The 20,375-nt window shown below is 45.9% G+C and overlaps 1 protein-coding gene across 11 annotated transcripts in view; it reads right to left on the bottom strand.

The window, feature by feature from the left end:
- The window catches only part of MTCL1 (microtubule crosslinking factor 1), a 96,183-nt gene extending 76,901 nt beyond the window's left edge, over window positions 1-19,282 (bottom strand). For 6 of the 11 annotated variants that reach the window (XM_032442633.1, XM_032442642.1, XM_032442636.1 and 3 more), the window contains exons 1-3: window positions 18,917-19,020; window positions 8,745-8,969; window positions 6,680-6,838 (exon numbers count right to left, since the gene is read on the bottom strand). In XM_032442633.1, coding sequence (XP_032298524.1) covers window positions 6,680-6,838; window positions 8,745-8,942 — 357 coding nt within the window. In that variant the 5' untranslated portion in view covers window positions 8,943-8,969; window positions 18,917-19,020. Of the gene's footprint in view, window positions 1-6,679; window positions 6,839-8,744; window positions 8,970-18,916 lie in introns of all 11 variants that reach the window. The other 5 variants (XM_015855284.2, XM_032442644.1, XM_032442634.1 and 2 more) reach the window with 2 other exon arrangements.
- Window positions 19,283-20,375: the final 1,093 nt, after the last annotated feature.

Below are 20,375 nucleotides of genomic sequence, written 5' to 3' on the forward strand. Positions count from 1 at the left end.
GCTCCTGAAATGCCATAACGATAATAAATCATTCACTGTGGTTTAGGTACCAATTCATTATTTATCGCAGCGGAAAAAAACAAAACAAAACAAAACCAAAAAACAAGACAAAGTGATGCTTCAGTAAAAGTTTCAGGCAGTTAATGGTTTTCGTTATGATTATTGCAGAAGACTTCATTACTTAGAACTGTCACAAGCAGTCATTTCTAAGCAGGGGGGTTACTAAGTCATGATGATGATTTTGCTCAGCCCTCTTAATGTTATTTGAACCTGTGGCTTGCAGGTCTTCTCTTTGTCCATTTCTCAGCAGATTTCCATCATGTAAAATCACTGCCAACTCAAAAAATGCATACACCACAGAAATCAGACACTTTGTGGCGGAGTCCTGTTTCATCCCCTTCAGGATAGTTTCATTTGGGAAATGACTGCAGAGCATTCTGTGCTACCTTAGTAAATGCACATGAACCCCCAGCTAATGAAAATGTGGCAGTATTTTCTGCAGACAAGTATATTTTTTTACCAAAAATAATTGCTCTGCCTCTTGTATATGACTTTGCACTATGCTTGTGTGTTAACATGGGAGAGAGAAGAGACTTCAGACTGAAATAATTATGCTTTAGCCACATGCTGTATGTATTGTGCGCTACTTAATATGTTCAGGATGATGAAAATCAGGCCATCACACTCAGCTCTAGAAAGCAGCCTGCAGATTTTGTTTTTCTGTAGTATAAGGAGAAAGCTACAGTATATTCTTCTATCACATGCTCTCTACCTTCGGTGATGCTAAACAGCAGCACATATGTATTCTGGAGCAAAACCATTCATCAATAATATGCTCAAAATATATTTCATTTCAGGTATTTCTACCATGTTTTGAAGGTAGTGGAATGCAACTTTTCACTCTGTTCAAAGGAATATGCATTTTAACTGAAGCAATGGTTCTCAAGCCATGCCTCCAACACCAAGTGCTACAGGGGTAGAGGAGAGGATAGGCTCAGCATCCCCATGATCAAGTGATCCTTGAATGACAGAGCACTGGGAGAAGCCATTATGTCCATGAGTAACCTGGAAAGTCCCATTTATTGCATGCACTGCTTCTCATCTCTGTATCCTAGGGAGATGTTAGAGATTACTAACGGCCAATGGATTTCCACATCTCTCCAGAGGAGTCTCATGTGGAAATAAGTGGAAACGTTTTTTCCTTGCTCTCTCATGTTGCCTCTGCCTTTCTCTGTAACACCACCAGTAGATATGAGCAGCAGCTATGGTTCTGCACCAAGTGGAAGTGATTCCCTAAGTGACTGTGCCTGCAGCAGAGCACTCGGCCTTCACCACGACAGACTGGAAGGCTGGAGGCACTGCTGGTGCTCCCTCCTGGCCCTGCTGCTTCAGTGGCAATACACAGAGGTTGTCACCTGCTCAGCATAGCTGTCCCCCAGCAATAAATGCCCCTTTCTTCCCAATGACACAGTTCTCATTCATTTCTTGCTAAACCATAGCACTCATGTCAGATCTTCTGCAGCTGCTCCCCTAATCCTCCCTGCCTTTGTCTGCCCATCCCAAGCAGCTCATGATCCCGTGGCATTGCTTCTTTTTCTTCCCCAGCTCACAGCCCAAACCCAGACAAAGGACAGGCAAAAATACAGAGTTAGCAGCTGTGAGTAACAGAACAGCTCACTCCCAGAGAAGCCAGAAGCAGGTCCTCTGCCTTTTGAGCTTGTTTCTATTGTAAATAGCAGAGGTGGTTCATTCTTCCCCAGGTACTGAGGTTTAGAGAGAGCATTATTCTGGGAGATATTACTTGCAGGGGAATTTGTTATCATCAGACACTTTACAAACATGATTTCACACTTGTTTAAACTTCCAGATCATCTACTTGTGAAATAGCTGAGAGACTACCTCAAGTAGGCAACAGAGGGCAAGAACTGTTTAAGCACTTTCCAGAGTAGGGCCAAGGAAATAAAGGGAAGACATTCCCTAAAGGTGCCCTCCTGGCTCCAAGGAAGTGACAATCAGGATAGGTTAGCTGCAGAGGGAAGGATGTTCACATCTCAAAGGATAGAAATCACTGCAGATTTAAAGCAACAATGGCCTCTCCTGGTGCATGGAGAATATATTCCTCACATCGTTTTTTAATATAGCCTGTTCAGAGTTAGAAGACTAACCAGCGCTAGATGAGGAAGCTTATCTTTTATTTAACATATGAATAGAAACCATCCAGCAGAAATGAGCCATATGCACACTGCATGAGGCAAGGGTATAGCTGAAAAAACACTGGATGATACAATTAAAAAGTGTATGCTAATGAATACCCATGAAAATTTTTAATTACAGTTGTATAAGCAACTGGTTCGGATTTGTCCTAACTTCTGAAAAAGTGGTTTTGCATCCCTCTACACATTTATTGCTGGTATTTCCATCATTTTGACAAGGAAAGGAAAGTTTGGAAAGAGGTTTTCTTGGTGGTCAAGTTAAATGATTAACTTACACCAGCATTTCTCATGAGCTGAATTAGGAAACTAGAAAGGAAAAGAAAATGACAGTTGAAGGGATGTCGCTGAAGTGGTGTGCCTGAGATAGAGTCTTTTGTTTTTTAACTTTACTGTCTCTCTACTGCCTCAGCTGTCCCTGTTAATAACCTAGACACCTAGATAACAAAAGAAAAGCATGCAATCCTTGACAGTGATGCACATACTTACCCACGTTCTGAGGGAACATGGTCTTTGCTATTAAAGCTCTAAGGAAGCAGCAGCTTAGATAAGTCACAGAAGATCCTAGCAGATTCCTAGAAAGGGAGGCTCTCAGGGGCATGGCAATTTTGCAAAGGATGTACTACAAAGAAGCATTCACAGCAGTAGGAAAACTCTGAAGCTTCGGTGGAGAAAGTAATAAGCAGCTGCCACGCAAGAAAAATAAGGTATCAAAGGGAGGCCCAAAACCAGCTGAAAAGACTGGGATAATAATAAAAAAGGAAAACTGAAAAAGTAGGTGAACGTAATTGTGGGAAAAAGAATTCAATGAACCACTTGGAGTACTGCAGCACTTGGAGTGGGCAGAAGGAGGACAGCTTGGCTCCAGCAGTAAAGTTAGGAAATATTCAGAAAAACATTATTATCCAGCAAAAGAAATAGTTTCAAAAGAACCAGTCTAAGTATTTCAGGAAAAAGTGATTAACTGCATAGTGGGGGGAAAAAAGCAAGAAAAAGAGAAAAAGGAATAATTATGGGAAAGGAAAGCTCCGTAATATCTTTTGTTAAGAAAAGTGATAAAAAAAATAAAAAAATAAAGTGGCATGATTTAGCACAGTGAATGCCAGGCTGCTGATGAACACAATTAGAGAATAATGACTTCCAATTAGCAAACCTAAAAACCGGATAAAATCCAAAACTGCTGCTCAAAAGACCTAACTCATCCATACCTCAGCTCCAAACACATCTAAGGGAAATGCTGAGAAAGGCTGCTGGGATAGAGCACGCCTGAGGAAAAGCCAGAAAGAGAGATAGGTGGTGTTTCACCTGTGATTGGAATCGTCAGCGGAAAACAAAATGTTTTGATGATGGCAAGGTGCCAGAACAAAGCAAAAGAATCCAGATGCACTCTTTTGATAGATGATGCAAAAGCTTATGAAAGCGCATCATGAACTGGGAATCCAAAAGCATCTAGGACTGAGAAAGGTATTTCATTAGCTACAACGCAGCAGGAGAGCGGGAGATGAGAACACAGAGCAAAGGCCATGATAGATGAGTCCTTGCCATCCTTTCTCTTTGTTGTAATATTGCTTCTATTAATTGCAAAGTTGAGAAATGTTACTTAGTGACTTAGCTTATTTCCTATCTACTGAAATTATACAGTCAGGACAAGGCAAAAATTAATTCCCTGGCTAAAACTGTGGGGCTTTCTTGAAGGAGATTAAGAGTTTTATCTAGATTGAGAAGATCTGTATATATTTCACACAGAAAAATCTTGCTGAAAGTATCACACAAGGTAAAAACAGGTGCTGGGATGAAAGATTATGTACCTCCTCCAAGCCTCATAACTGTTTAGGAATTCTTCGAAAGAATGTGATAAAAATGAAGGTAGCTTTAAAGAAAGATTGCTTTCAGAGATGTGTACAGCTCTGATATGAAAAATACATTAAAGGCAACCAATATATAAGCTATTTGCTGCAGTAAGAAATTAGACCTGAGGGAGCTGTATAGCAGGACAAAGGAGAAGTTAGCACTGAATTAAACAGAGAATTTCAAGGTCACGTTCTCAGTGAGCAGCTACGAAAAGATAACACTCCCGTAACAAAGCTAATGAAGCTCTTTGAGAGCAAAGAGAGAGTCGTTCTAAAAGCAGCTCTATGCCCGCATTCTCCACCAAAATCTGTCACGGGTTACCTAGATTTACCTATGCCCGTGACAGGGGGGAGCCACCCCATAGGGCCCCTCCCCCCCGGGCCCAGAAAGGAAGGGGAAAAAAGGGAATGGGATAAAAACAGCAGCAATCTAAGGAGGAAAACTTATTTTACTAAATATGATATCAGAATACAAGATAACACAATATAATATAATTGAGGCTAATAAATTGAACAAAACAGAGAGAGAGTGTGCCCGAAAACTGAGAGGCCTACTGTGAACTCTAGGTGACACGGCTGGAACGCTTCCCACTCCCCAAGAAGTTCGAGAGAGAGAGCTCCAGCCTGGGAACGAGATTATATAGCGTTCTGGTCCCGTGACTTATCCCTGACCATGAAGTTCTCTGGGATATGTAGTCTTCTGTGAACTGCACATTCGGCAAAATCATCCATGCTTTACATGATGTTATGATGTGGAATACTGATAGCAAAATTACAAAATTACAAAACCATGACATACATTCTTTTAGAGCTTTGTACATATCAAATGTTTATAAAGAGGAGTCTTTTCTGGTAGTTACTTGAACACATTTTGAGGCAAGAGAACTGTGTTTTGTGTTTTTGGATTTTGTGTTTTTCAGCCATATGTAAACTACTTTGCAAACACTGGCACAAATATCACTGTGGTTGCAAACTTCTGGCTCATCTGTCCTCATGTGACCCACGGAGGATTTATTCCTTCCTCTTCTAACCCATGGTGACCTTGTCACTTTTTTTCTTCCTGCCAGATAGAACACCAGTCATGGTATGAAAAACCATCTACTGTGACTACTACAACTTATGCCTTGCTGTGTGCCCAGATCAGAATGAATACATCCCATCACTGTACCACTCTTCCTTTCCTAGTTCTTTACCAGTCTTTGCCTCTAAGAGGGGGCAATTCTGCTTCCAAAGATCCAAATCTTGCTTCTACTTGCAGACCAGAAGACAGCTGAGTTTTTTGGGCTTCCCTGCTCAGCTTAGCCATCCAAGGAGCAGAGTAAATTCACCCTGGTTAGAGCTAGTTTGAGAATCCACAATTCACAATCTAGTTTCTTAAGCTGTTTATAATCATAAAGACCACCAAACAATAACTAGCAAACTGTGAGATAATCAACAACAAAAAAGACATTAGGTACTGTGGGTGTCATAGTATTTTTGTGTGGAATATACACTGAGTACCCTCTAACATGTTACCATGTCCATTAAACACATCATTCACAAACAACCTTGGGAAAGAAGATATACCATCATCCAGACTTTCCTTTCATGTCCTCCTTAGAGGATGCTATCATAGCAATGCTGATGTTTACAGCTTCTGATAATCTGCTCCATTACGTACAAAATGCTTCAAAACTCTTGTTCTGGATTGCTTCATTCTCAGAACTCAAAACACACAGAGAAATAAAATAGAGTTTGTCCTTAGGAAACTAAACTGGGCTTTGTGCCAGTTGACTTGCAAGCATTGTTTGAAAGATTAAAATAACACATAATTGCACCAGCTCTCTAAATCTGACCAGGGCTCAGAGGATAAATGCCTCACCTCATTAAGTCTGAATGCTCTATCTCAATCTGGTTTAGAACTGAGCAGCGGCTGAGAGCTGCCAATCTGCTGTAGGAGCAACAGAACAGAAATACTGCTACAGGCTGGGATATGGACACATTTAATATTTGGCTCTCCTTTACTGTCCCCTGCTCTAGCTCACTTGCTTCCAAGGATCATCACTTCACCCAGTACGACTACATGTCATCTCCAATTGAGATGATCCCTCTTCTCAACAGACAGCATTTCTGTGCCTGAAGTGCAATGTTATTTATACATTACAGACCACATTCCTGCTGCCTAACTCATGCTGGTGGCTCCCACTGTCACCACTGAAGAGCAGCAGCCAAGGCGGCAGCTTGCCTATCCAAGTTAACCTCTCAGGGATGAGTCACGCACATTTCATTTGACTCTAAAATAGGTGGAAGTCCCGGTCTGGGTAAAGGAGAGTCAGATAGCTGGCCTCAAATCAAAGGCAGCTTTACTCCAATAGAAAGAGGCTGAGAGGAGCTAGTTTTAAAATGAGACAGAAGCCCTGTGAGAAGCCCAGGACAAGGCACACAACACCACTCACCTACCTCTCTGCCGCTTGTAAATTACCAACACACTTGAGATGTTCCAACAAAGGGAAGGATACCTTTTGGACAGTTGTACAAGCAATATCTGCATGCATGTCATGCAATAATTAGTCTCGTGTGCCAGATTTCCCATCTAAGCTACCAACACTCTTCTGCACGATTTTCCCGATTATCGCTTACCTCTTTTAGCTTGTCCAGCTCATTTTGAAGCGTCTGCTTGGATACCTCCACCTTGATTATTTGCTGCCGCAGGACTTCATTCTCATCTTCTGCTTTAACACGTTTCTCCTCCACACTCTCCAGCTCATGGTGCAGTCTGACAGAAACATCTTTGGCTACCTGGCCAGAAAAACACAAAGATGTGGAGCAGATCCACAAGGAACAACACCTATAGAATGTTTCCTGCAGTAGGAAGCATCCAAGAGACAGCCAACAGATTTATCACTTCATGAGACGGCCGATTAAAGGCTCCAAGACTTCTGAATACCAAAATGAATATTCACTTCTAATCCAAGATGAACGCACATTTGATTATCCGTCCTCTCTACATTACGATAAGGCAATGTCATGGACAGCAGGAGGAAACAAGCAGATATGAAGCCTACACATCAAAGTCCCAACATATCACATGGATAAAATGGAAGATATAGTGCTTTACAGTTGACAGGTCATCCATCAAAGCCACATTCATGCAACAGTCTCATCTACCCAGATTTGCTTCTCCATCAGTAATCATACCTTGGCAGGAGCGATAAGAAAACAGAAATATATTCTAGCTTAGATTTTATGAGTCCAGTCTAACAGGAAAGAATATTTATTACCAAACAATTCAGAACAGTAATTCATCACACAAAATGACGAATTACTGAACTACAAAAATTCAGCAAAAACAAAGCAAACAAATTACAAAACTCATTATCGGGGTTGGAACTTGATCCTTGGGGTCCCTTCCAACACAAGCCATTCTATGATTCCATGATTATCTCTTTCATTTGGACCTATGGACAAAATCAGGCACGTCCAACCTGTGACCTTGCCTGGCCCCAAGTGCACAACTGTCACTCAGCAGATATCAAACATCTGGTGCACTATTAACCCCATCTGGGCTGAAACCAGGGCACAGAGAGGGCACAGTGCAGTGCCAACTCAAGTTATGGCAAATAAGTTTATGGATTTTGATACGTCGGCTGAACAGTCCCGTAAACAGAAAAACAGTGTTGAATAGCTGAGAATTTGCTCTAATAGTGTTAGTGTGTTCCTCGTATCAGTTGTAGCTTCCATGGAAATAATTAGGAAGCGTTACTTTTAGAGCAGTCTTCATAGATGTGGCCCTTAGGCAATTCCTTTTCACTCGGTGTGGGCCAGGCAAGCCAAAACACTGGATACCCATGGACAAGACTTTTGCTGAATAACCTTATCATAATAGGAGTGACAGTTTATCAATTGGTTCCTGCCATGAAAGTGAGAATCGAGTCTGACATTTTGACTACTTGATTTCCACTGCCAGGAACCAACAAATCCAGCTTCGGAAGGTTTTATGTTCTGCATTTTCAAATACCAAATGCTCACTGCTTCCAGCCGTCAGCTGTTTTCAAAACAGCTACACGATGGTGATAGTTGGAAAGATAACAAGAAAAGCTAGATAAGCATCGTGCTTACACAAAGCTTAGCCTTGATGAAAACATGCCTGAAAAAAATAAGAAAATTGTTTCAGTATGAACACTTTTTTTTTTTTTAAACAGGAATTTGTTTTTATGGGAGTAGTATTTCTATTCTCTGTCTGTTCCTCTAAGAGGCTGTAACAGTCTGTTCCTGCATGGGAGTAGATTGCTAGGCAAGAAGAAATGAAATGGCGACTACTTTTTTTTTTCAGTTATTGACTTAAGCAAGAAGTGAAAGGAAGGAAACAGAATGAATTGGGAGAAGCGTATCAGGGCTTGTTTGTACAGTTTTGGAAAACTAAGATTTTGAGTAAAGCCAGTGAAACAAAACCCTTTAAATCTTTCAAGTGCAACAATATAATTCAACAGCCTTTCTTTCATTTGAGGCTAAGCACATGTTTTTTACTTGCTAACACATCTTCTTACGATGAGAAGCCGAACGTTTATTTTCCACTGCTGAAGAAGGAAATTGGTGCTGACATTTTGAGAACTTCTGCCTGTTTCGTGTGTCACCCTCACTTCCTTTACAGGGAGCCAAACCACGTTCTGCTCCCTTTCCCTGTGAATACAAATCTCTCACCTACCTTTAAATCTTGTTCCAAGCTCCTAATGAGCTCTCCATCCACATGGCCTGTTTGTGCAACTTTCAGGCTTTTCTGTTCTGCTTTCCTGAGACGATACTGCAGAATGCGGCAATTCTTGTTTGCCCGGTCCAGCTCTCGCCGGAGCTCCTGCAGCTGGTAAACATCTTCCTCCAAATAACTGTCACGCATTTCTTCCATTTCGGCCCGCAGTTCATCCAGCTCATCCTGGGAAAAAGGCAAAACAGTGCTCCATCATAACTCTAGATCTCACCCATGGGAGCAAATAGGAAACGCGGTCACTAGGATACCACTAATAAGGTGATAAGGACTGCAGTGAGCAACTCCAGAACTCATAGGAACTGAAGTTTCATCGCAACATTGAATAATTAAGACTGAACTAATGAATACTTGCTACATTTCTTGCAATTGCTTTAATAATTAAAGTCAGACCAGATGCTTACCTGTCTCCCGAAACTGGCAACACCTTCCTTTTACTATCTCCAATTAAAATAACAAACACGTAATACTTTGCCACTACCTGAACTGATTCCTCAACTTTGGACTACAGTAAACCTACCTAACAAAGTACCTCAGCTTCTCTTTCTGATGTGTATTTTTAACAACCAGTGATTCCTAAAAACAAGATTGTCCTTTACTCTGTGCCATCTGTAGAGCGACTCCATATGATGATGCTTTCCCACCTGAGCCTAGCACCGTGGACATGTTCAGTGACAGATGGGTGGGATGCAGGAGAGAATGGGTTTCGATTGCGTGTGTAACAGGATCACAAAATAAAACTGAGGCCATGGGAATATAGTCTGGTCATCCCTTTCTGGGCATCTTGAGCTGCCCCAGTTCCACACTGTTCCATGAGAAGCTCATGCTCTCTCAAGTCAGATTTAAAGATTTGTGGCTGAACAGGATAAGCTCTATCATTCTCATTTGTTTAATCTCTGCAGGGCTGAAGCTTCTGGGCTAAAACTCTTACAAAGGTCTTCCAAGCTCAGGGGTACGAGTCACTCAGCTATGGTGTGGGAGGAAACCCCTACTAGCTGTGAACTAAGTTTGGGGAAAAAAATAAGGAGAAAGGAGAAGGATGTATGAAATGAAGTACCAATTTTTAAATTACTGTCTTTACATTGCATTTGGCATTATAAAGACTACTTTTTCTGTAGAAATCATAACTTGAACCAAGCAAAAACTGCACCTGGGCTGGCAGCACTGCCACCTCACTTCAGACTTCTAAATGGCACCTGAAACACCAGGGCCACCTGGAGCCTATTGCTCACTCACAGCAGGAAGAGGAGAGGCTGTTCTGGAGTAAGCATTATCAGCAAAGCCACTCCAGGCTGCACCATCTCCATCCAGTCCTTCCAGCACAGTGTCCGACTACACTCCCTATCAACTATTCCTCCATTCCATGGCCACTCTGGATGGATGGTCATGCTTCTACCCACACTCATATCACTCCACTTGACCTTCACCAACAGAGCAAAAGAAGACACATCCAGCTTCTGTAGCCTTATTAGCATAGTTATGTTGAAATTGGAGTGCTACTCCCACAAAAATCCCAGCCACATACAAAAACTTGAATATTTCACAATGATCTTTTAACTCAATTCAGCTGAACCAGCACAAATCACATTTTGGGTGAGCCCAAGGCTTGCTGTTTCTGAACTGACCACTCCAAGCTCAGCAGAAAGGCTCTGCTCCCACCAGTACAGACCTCCAAGGTCTCCACGCAATTCTTCATAAAATCTCAGAAAGCACAGACAGGTTTTCTCCCAATCCCACCGTATTCCTATACATTCTCAGCATACTCAGATTTCTGCAGAGTTAAAGCTAAGGAACACCTGACTCTGGCTGTGAGCTGCCTGGGGCAGCTGCAGGAGTAAGGGTATTTGTGCAGGTGGAGGAGCTCCTGGGGACTCCCAAACGAGCTTCATCATGCTGGAGCCATATCCAGGCTGCAGAGTAACAGCGCAGCAACAGAAGTGAGCTCTGCAGCAATGACATGTTCTGAAACCCTACAATACCAGGTGATACTCTATAAAGATGGAGACGCTGAAGAAAATACCAAGGCTTTAGAAATCAGTTAGAGAATAGCAGTAACTGTTGAACGTGAGAAAAGAAGCACATTTTTGTGTTAGCAGTACATTAGCCAGGTGTTGTGGCTTAGGAGATGGTACCAAGAGTGCAGTCCGCAGCTGTCAGAGCTAATACAGCCCTCTGACATGAATAGGACCAGAGTTATTGCTTAAGGCTGCCTGCAGACTCAGGAAATGAATCAAGTACAACCAGATTTAAGCTCAATTAACTTTTAAAATCATCTTCAGAACTCAAACGTTGGATAAATAATTTGGTCATAAACTGAGATAATTTTTTTCAACACAATTCTGTAATGAAGGAGAATATCTGTTACCACTAAATCTATGGGATCTAGTTTATAATCCTACATATACTTCAATCCTATATACATTAGGAACAAAGCAATGGCTTTAGTGCATCAAATGGCCTGCTAACTACAATTTTATTACCTTATTTCTTGTCTATGTATCAGTTCCTGGAATTAATAAATCTGGTCAGTTTCTAACAACAAGTAATCCACTATGTTTGACTTCAAACTATTTACTAACACCACATTTGGAAAAGGAAACAATCATCATTTCAAACAACCCAGCCCCTGCAATCAGCGCCCCATTGAAACTGGAGTCCCAGATCCTCTCTGTGCTCTCCCTGCCCTCAGGTCACCCTGTGCCTTAATTCAGTGTTTTTCCTCCCACCAAAGAAATTCTCCAAAAAGTAGCAAGGTTGTTTTGGTTTATTTTTTCCACTCCCAAAACTTTGATATATAAATCAGAACATCTCCTAACCCTCATATTCAGCAATGCAGCAACCTCTGGAGGAGTTTTAAAACAGAGAAACATGCATGCAAATGCAAGGAGGGAAAAAATGAGACTGTGTAGGGAGCAGAAAACTGGCTGTGCAGGCTGCAGCCAGCAGCCACTCCTGCTACACTGCCCTGGGCCAGTGCTTGAGGGCATTACCAGCTGGGAGAGGAAAACTCAAGGGACAGACTGGGCCTCCTGGGGCAGCAAGACGAAGTCCTGAGTTTATATATTAAAAGTACAGGTATGGGAGCAGGTCCAAATATATCTCCTCTTGAAATACTGGAAATAATCATTCTTTGAAACACAGAGCAACTGTATGTCCTTCAGATGTCGTATGGCAGCACATAAACGTGGATCCTGGGGTAGCCTTTTACTGGCTACAGGACAGACCTGATCTTGCTCTCAATATATGACAACAAAACCTGCAGCACCAAACTCAAGCATCGAAACCTCGTGTCAGCACCTTCCAAGTCATTGCTGTTACAACTGTACCTACGAAACCAGGACAGCTCCCAGTCCTGCTCTGAAGCAACTTGTGCACAGAAAAGACGGGAAGCAAAGTTCATTTGTCCACACCTTTGGTGTAGAGCAATGCTGCAGGCCCAGATTGGCGTGCTAGGACCATGGGTTAGTGGGCGTGGTGGTGATGGGTCTACAGTTGGACTAGATGGCCTTACTGGTCTTTTCCAACCTTAATGATTCTATGCTGGAGACATCAGGCTTGGTACTACAATCCTCCAAGAGCCAGCAAGAGCAAGAAGCCTTTTCCCTGTCCCTTCCAGAGGACTTCACTGTCCCTCTTGGTGAGATTCCACTGACACAAGGGTGAGGCCAACCAGAGGCTTCAGAGGCTGAAGCTCCTGAAAATCCCAATCTCTGACTTCATTCAAATATACTGTTATTATTACTGTTATTATTGTGAGTGAGTACTAAATCCTTCTCTCAAGAGGCGTTGAATTTCATACCGTGGACTTTAATTTTGTAAAACTGAAAAGAGAGACCAGAATAAGCACGTAAGGCTAATTAAAATAAACAAATAAGGAAGCCAGCATCTGTCTTTGTGTGTCTAACAAGTGGTGAAGCCTGCTCCCTGCCTTAAACAGGGAGGACCTGCTCCAAGATCCCAAACCTGTAATTGAAGTTCCAAGGTTAAATGCAGGTAGAAACTTCACTTCTCTGTATGCTCCCGTAGGGAATGAGAGCCTCCTCTTGATCCCCTTTAATTATATGATAATAAAGTTATAGACTTCAGAAAGAACAGCAGCAAGCAAAGAGTCCCGCAAGAAAACACATTGTTTAGGAAAAAGCTCAACTGCTTTTCTTTCCAGATGTTGTGTTGGTTTTAAGAAAGAGAGAACGGAAATGTGGGAAATAAAGACACTTCAACTAGCAGCAAACTAAATTTGCAGTAGAAATCCAAGTTGATTGTGCTCCCGGCTCCTGAGTCTTGCTGCTTACTTGGTATAAATGACTTCCTAGAAGCCAGTCACTTGGGGTCCAAAAGGGATCACCCACCTGAGGTCACTGGGTGGCTCATCAGCACAGGACATGTACATAGCTTCTCCATCTGTGGGATTCCCCTGGACTTCAGTGGTAAAGCAAGAAAATAAGGATGCACTGTTGCCATGTCTGTCTACTGTGTCAAGGTGCATTGGCTAAAAGGCAAAAGCATGGGAGCAGCTTACATTATGTAGCTCAAATACACGCTGATAATGTTTCTGCCTATCTGTATCATGCAAACTGAAGACTTGCCTGTCAGAAGAAAAGCTATTGCCCCCATTAGTATCTTTATTGATGTCATACATTTTTAATATTGACTTAATTTATGATGAGGTATAATTAAGGGTAAATTACAGGAATCTGCTTTGTTTGGGATTCTTAAAAAAATAAAGATATTAGAGTCAGCTATTACACTGAGTAACCCATGCTCACAGCTGAGTCATTCCCCCTCAAAGAAACAGGAATACTTGCACAATTGACTGCACAACTGACTGCCTGCATCTACCTGGCCAGACTGGCTGAGATCTGTAATGAGGGCTCAAAGCACATTTTCCAGCCATGCCCACCAACCATGCTCTTGCACAGCCCATGGAGTACACACATGGAAATAAAACAAGCAGAGAGCCATACACCCGGCAGTACTTTGGTTGTGCTTCATTGAGCCCTCTGGACAACCTGAAAGCATAAGTGATGGATACACCAGTGGATGTAGAAATAACAAAACCTCAACAGTTTTCCTTGAGGAAGCACAGTGCAAAGTAGACCCCCGACCTACATATAAAGGTGGGACAGGGGCCTCAGCAACCTCCTACTGCAACAGCAGCTGAGCCCAGGTCAGCTCACTGGCCCACTTGCACTGAGCCAAGCTGCTGGTCACAAGAGGAAAAGCTCTTAATTCAGAGCACAAATACAGATTTAAAACTAGAATGCAACCTTAAGTCCAAACAAACAAAATCTTGGAAACAACTGTCAGGGAGAAATCACGCACCAAAAATAGCATGAAAGAAATATAAGTACTGAGCGCTTTAGCATGCAATTGCAAATATGCATACTATCAAACTGAAAGTTTAGAGGATCTGCTGAATTAGAATGAATCAGTGAACAGATGGTAACATCTGCAAACCAGGAATGCCTCAGTGTCCAGAAGCCATGTATTAACTCGGTAATGTCTGCAAACAGGAGAGACCGAAGTGTGCAAAACCAATCCACTGTACAGTATTTAAGTAAATGAAAGAGAAGGTTGAAATTCAATTATCCATGTAAAAAAACAAACACCAAAACTATTTTTCAATTTAGCTGTAAGTCACACTTACAGCTTATTGCCAGTACCTCTTCTTAAAGGAAAGGTTATTTCAATCAAGTCTAAGTCAAATGAGATGAGAGCGAGGAGATGTGGAAGTTACAACGGGCAATTGCTATGGTGCCGGCACATCCAGGAGTTCTAGAAAGTCCTTGAGAAACACAAGATTCACACATTGTGATTTTATATCATTTTTTGTTTTCATGTTTTAAACATCTTGAACAGTCTTTATGTAGGAGATGGTGTTACTGCTAGGGAATAAACACATTCCCCTTAGCGCTTCACCAACTGCAGCAGGGATAAACACACTGTAAAAGGCTTTGGCTGCAAAGAAAGCAGCAGCCTTGAGTTTTGCCTCTTGCAAAACAAGTTCAGAAAGCCCTGGAGCCTCTGGTTACATTGGCTCTCACACCAACCTGCTCTGTTCAGGTACTGCTGCTGTTCCCATCCCAGCACCTCCTCTGCTGGTTGCCTCTGTCACACAGATGGGGGCAGCCTCTATTTTGGGAGCCCCTGCAGTGCTCACTAGGTGAAACATTTGGTCCCGGTGCTTTGCATCATTTTGCTCTGCACAGATCCTGGAGATCCACAGCTGAAGGTGAAGTTCACCTCAAGAGGATCTACTGTTTCAAGGGAGCTGGGAAAAGTAGGATAGCCTCGTATGACACACATTGTGCATTGAAACAAAAATGAGCATCCTGGAGATGTATTCAAGCATGGTAAGGTGCCAGAAGAGGCCACTTAATCATTTTATATCCACCATGTGTCACAGATAAAAGTGAACGTAGAAAGAATAAAGACTAACCAAGATAAACCAGATGATATCTAAGAAATCCCAAAGAGTTTAGAGTATATTTTTATGCAGGTGCACACAGCAGCATTCACGCTCACAAACAGCAATGCCAAGTGACACGGGGCATTTTCAGGACGGTAAGAAGCAATGTGCATCATAGGGAAGGCTTTTTCAGATACAGGCTATGAAGGGTGTAAACAGAGAAGAGGCACATGTCAAATACATATATTTCATGACTAAAAAATCATCGCTGTTTCTGCTAGCAAGCTTATTTAATCAGAACAGGCTGAAAGAAACTTTTGCCAAGATGAAGCAAGAACATTCTTAGCTGTCAGAACTTAGTCCTTCTTCAGGATCCCTGATCTTTCGTGGAGACTGACAACAAGCAGAAACCCTCTCTGTGCCCCTGGAGTTTGCATAGAGTAGGATGGCTCTCCAAATGCTTGAGACCTAAGTGCTGAAGGACAAGCAAGTCCCTTGTGAGGCCACTGTGCTCCTTTGGATAGCGCTGCCTGGTGGTCACTGAGCATCTGCCAACAACCTTCAGGCTCCAGAGGCAGCCACCATGGTAAAACTTAACTCTTGCCTCAGCAAATAAGTGACATCTTTTACACGCCACTGTAGCATTACAGCTTTCCCACACAGGTAGCTGCAGTGAGGTTATACAAGATGTCCAAGAAACTGAAATCTGTGATGAAGTTAACAGAGTAAAAGACAGTCTTCACAATGCAATCCCGAGCCAATCCGTGCAAGTGTCTCACGTTCCAGGCGGCTGGCATGAAGCCACCGGTCAGGGTGGCAGTTAGGAAAAGGCTTTTTTTTACCAGTGGGTGGTGGGCATGGAACAGGCTGCCCTGGGTAATGGTCAGGGCCCTGAGCTGCCTGAGTTGAAGAAGTGTTTGGACACTAGTCTCAGACATAGGGTTTGAATTTTGGGTGGTGCTGTGTGGAGTCAGGAGTTGGACTCCATGATCCTTATGGGTCCCTTCCAATTCAGGATATTCTGCAATTCTACCTCTAGAGCCAGATCCTATTCTCCAAGTAAAAGCACAGTGCCTGGAAACATGCAAGGTGCCAACTTTCAGCATGAAGTAAATCTTCGTTCATGTGTCTATTCACGCTGATATACATACACTACATTCTGTAACCTGTTGCAGATATGAGAAAGATACGTGAGAGTCCTTCCTAAGTGAAACATAAATTACCCTGAAATAGGTTTTAAGATCATGTTTGCTTACTGCTGCATTCCAGATGTGGGAAGGGAAAAGGAGGAGTGAAAAGTACGAAATTCGGCATATGGACACGCTCAGGAAATTAACATGTTCTTCAGGGATTTATCTAATCATTTGTCTCCTCCGGGCTGACAGCTTCCCCATTATTCCATCACCCCCCCTCCAGTTAGATGAGAAACAAAGCCCACTCTTTCTTACCAGGCGAGAGAGCTGCCTTGTAAGAGGCACAAGGAACAAACCCACAAATCAACAGCTTGTGCAGTGCTGCGGTTTTAATTTGCAGAGGACTAAAGAAGTGCTTCCATTGACTTCCTTAGCAAGAGAAAGGAAAGTTTGGGAATTCTCCTCTAAACTTCTGAGCCGTTTGGTCAATTCCAAACAACCCAAGAAAGGAGCAATGCTTCCAAGAGTTCATGCACCCAGGTAGCCAAGGAGAAGAGAAGGACCACACAGTCATTTCACAGAATCATAAAGGTTGGAAAAGCCCATTAAGATCACCTAATCTAACCATCAGCCCATCACACCATGCCCACTGACCATACCCCTTAGTGCCACATCCACACGGCTCCTGAACACCTCCAGGGACGGTGACTGCACCACCTCCCTGGGCAGCCTGTGCCACTGCAGCACCACTCCTTCTGAAAAGACATTTCTCCTAATATCCAACCAGCAAACATCCACCGGACATCAGTTAGGACACAGATCCCTAAGAAAGCAGCCTGTGTCATTCTACCAGGCTCTACAATACTTGTGGCCTGAGGTAGGGCAGGGTTGGGTCACACCGCTGCAGATGATAAAGGCATCAAGGGGAAAGACCTGAAGCCACAGAGTGACAAGCTTGAAACAATATGAAATTAAGCTCTTTGTCTAAGTTACACCACCGCCAAACCCCCAGACTATCCCCTTTATTTTCAACTCTGAACTGTTACAAATTATCTTCAGCAAGAAACAGGAGGACTGACACATTCTACACAGGGGTTCAAGCCTTAGTGTGGTACTTAGGGAGATCTTACAAGGCAAAGGGATCTCCCACAGCTTTCTTGGCTGCCCCTGGGCTCTGGGCTCCCTTCTGGCAGCAGCACCAGTCTGCCTACTCCTAACAGCAGTTCCTGTTATCAGCCCAGATCTCATCCCCTCTCCTCCTGTTTCTGGGCTGTGAGTAAAACAGAGCCTCTGACGAAGGCTCTCGGTGCTACTCATCGTTTTACAGACTGCTATCACACTTCTGTGATACAGCCCAGTGTTTTCCATCCAACGAGTGTTATGAAAGCTCCGCTACGTCCCAGTTACTTTATCAGTTTAGTTCTGTGTTATTCTTTCCCAGGTGACCAACAGTGCCCGCAGTATTTCAGGCACACCTACAGACCCACACAGCAGCTGTGGATCTATACAACATTATAATGCCTATCGTGCTTTTGTTTATTCAGTTCTCAAGGAAACCAAACCCATTCTGCCCACGCTTCCACACCGAGCAGAGATTTGCATTGCTCCAGCTCTCAGGACACTCCTGAGCTAATGCAACACACTTGAAGCCTACACCCTACTTCTCTCCAAACGCTTCATATTTTCAGTACTGAGATTTATTCCCTGACTTCAGCCTTCATTTTTCTATCGTTCCCGGAGGCCAAACCTCTGTTTACATCAACTCCGACAAATACCGGACAGAACTTCAGGTCAAAAAAACAACTTCGTGCCACCTGAAAATTTTGCTGCATCATTGCTCGCTCCTTTTCCCATCTCACTAAGCATCACTAGACCCGGGGACCAACCCCGCAGCATCACTCGCACCGTTCACCTCCTGCTGTGCCAAGCACCGTCCCTTGGCCCAGAGCCCTCAGTCAGAGCAGCGCACACCGCCGCCCTCCTTCTTTTCCATCCCTCATCTGAGCAGAACTCGTGGAGCCAACGCCGTGCTCAGCAGCAGCAGCAGCAGCAGCAGCAGGCTCACACCGTAGGGTAGCTGCGGTTACGAGATGATGCGAGTTTATTTATTTATAGATCTTTATGGACGCGGCCTCTCGCTGTGCCAAAAGATCATGTTCTAAACGAAAGGCTCCCTCGGTGCAACACGCTCGGGGCACGACCGCGTCCCGGCCGTACCCGCGGCTCTCGGCTCTGCCGGCGTTATCCTTTCAGCACTAAGTCGCGCAGAGCGCTGTCGTCCTCTCCCCATCAAAGGAGCAAACGTCTTTCTAAGGCGTTTTTTAAAGGGCGATATTGAGGAAAACAGTTCCTGGAAAGCCAGGCTTCGCTGACCGCTGGAGCGCTTAGAGCTTTTGACAGAGTCCGGGTAGCTCAAAGCCGCCGCAACAACCGGCACAGCGCTGGCGCAGTACGTGTTGCACCGGCCTTCCCCACCTCCCCTACAGAGCGCCCCAAAACCGCCCCCATCCCCCTCCGCCCTTTGCACCGGGCCACGGCCCTCAGCCCCCGGGGCCGCTCCCCGCAGCGCTCACCTTGAGGTACTCGTTCTCCGAGCGCAGCTCCTCCACCTCCCGCTGCAGCTCCTCCGGGGCCGCCCGCTGCTCCCCGCGGCTCGGCGCTCTCCCCGCGCCCGGGGCCGTGGGCTCACCGCGAGCACCGGGGAGCGGCAGCGATGCTCCGCGCCCGGAGACATGGACGGAGCGGGGCGGCTCGCGGTCGCTGGAGCCGGTGCCGGACTCGGCGTCGCTGCTGGCGGCCGGGGCCGGGCGCTGCTCGTCGGACAGCGGCTCGGAGGGGCAGTCGGAGAGGTCAGAGCTGCTGTCCGTGTGCCCGACGCGGACCAGCGCCGCCGCCGCCGCATGGCCTCCTCCACCCGCCGCGCCGCCCCGCTTCGCCTTCCTGCCCTTGCCGGGCGACGGGGCCGCCTCGCCGCCGCCGGGCTGCCGTCCCCCGCCGCGGCCGCAGGGAGCCGGCTCCGGACCGCGGGGCGCCCGCTTAACGCAGGCGGCGGCCTTGACGCCCGCTCTGCCGGCGGCGGCGGCGGCGACGGGAGCGGCCTTGGCCCCCGGGGCGGACCGGCGGCGGGAGAGGCGCGCCCGGAGCGGAGAGCAGCCCCGCGGGCGGCGGGTGGGCGCCGGGCTGCGGCGAGGGCGGCTGCGGCGGGGGGCGGCCGGGCAGCGCGGGGGACTTGGGGGGCGCGGGCGGCGGCTTGGCGGAGGAGCGGGCGTGCAGGTCCTTGAGGAAGGGTCTGGCGGGCGACGGGGCGCGGTGCGGCCGCTTCTTGTCGGCGTGCGGGTGGAGGTGGGAGGGCGGCGGGCGCAGCGCCTCGCCGGCCCCGTTCAGCGCCTCCATGGGGGCTGCCGGCGGCGGGGGCTGCGCAGCGCGGCGGCGGCTCGGGCAGCCTCCTGCAGCCTCCCCGCTCGCTTTCTCATCACTTCTGCTGCTCCCTGCCACAGCCCTCACACTTTCCTCGCTCGATCCCCCTCTTCCCGCCCTCCCCCCCCCATTACCACCTCCTCCTCCTTCTCCTCCTCCTTTCTCCTCCTCCTCGCCTCTCTCTCCCGAGCACTGATTTGTTTCTATGAAACGAACCCAAATCCCTCAGCAGTACCTGTCTCCTCCTCTCCCTCCTCCCAGCTCAGCCCGATGCCGCCCGAACCCCCTTCCTCCAAGCGCAGCCCCGGCTCCGCCGCCCCCGCCCGGCTCCAGAAATAGCCGCACGGAGCCGCGGCCGCTCGGGCAGAGCCGCTCCCCGGCAGCGCGCAGTGCCCGCCCGCTCCGCCCCCCGCCCGCTGCCCTCCCGCGGGGCGCAGCGCTCCGCCCGGGGCGGTGTTCCCGGATGGCGCCTCGCGTCGATGACAAACGGGGTCCGGGCACCGGGGGGGCACCGAAGGTGGGGGCTGATCTGTGCTCCGCCGCCAGCAGCACTTGAGATTTCTTGAGATAATTCCAGGTTTCTCCCACTGGAGAGTGGCACCGCTGCTGTTGCTT

The sequence above is a fragment of the Coturnix japonica genome, chromosome 2 (genome assembly GCF_001577835.2).
Source record: "Coturnix japonica isolate 7356 chromosome 2, Coturnix japonica 2.1, whole genome shotgun sequence".
Classification (NCBI taxonomy): domain Eukaryota; kingdom Metazoa; phylum Chordata; class Aves; order Galliformes; family Phasianidae; genus Coturnix; species Coturnix japonica.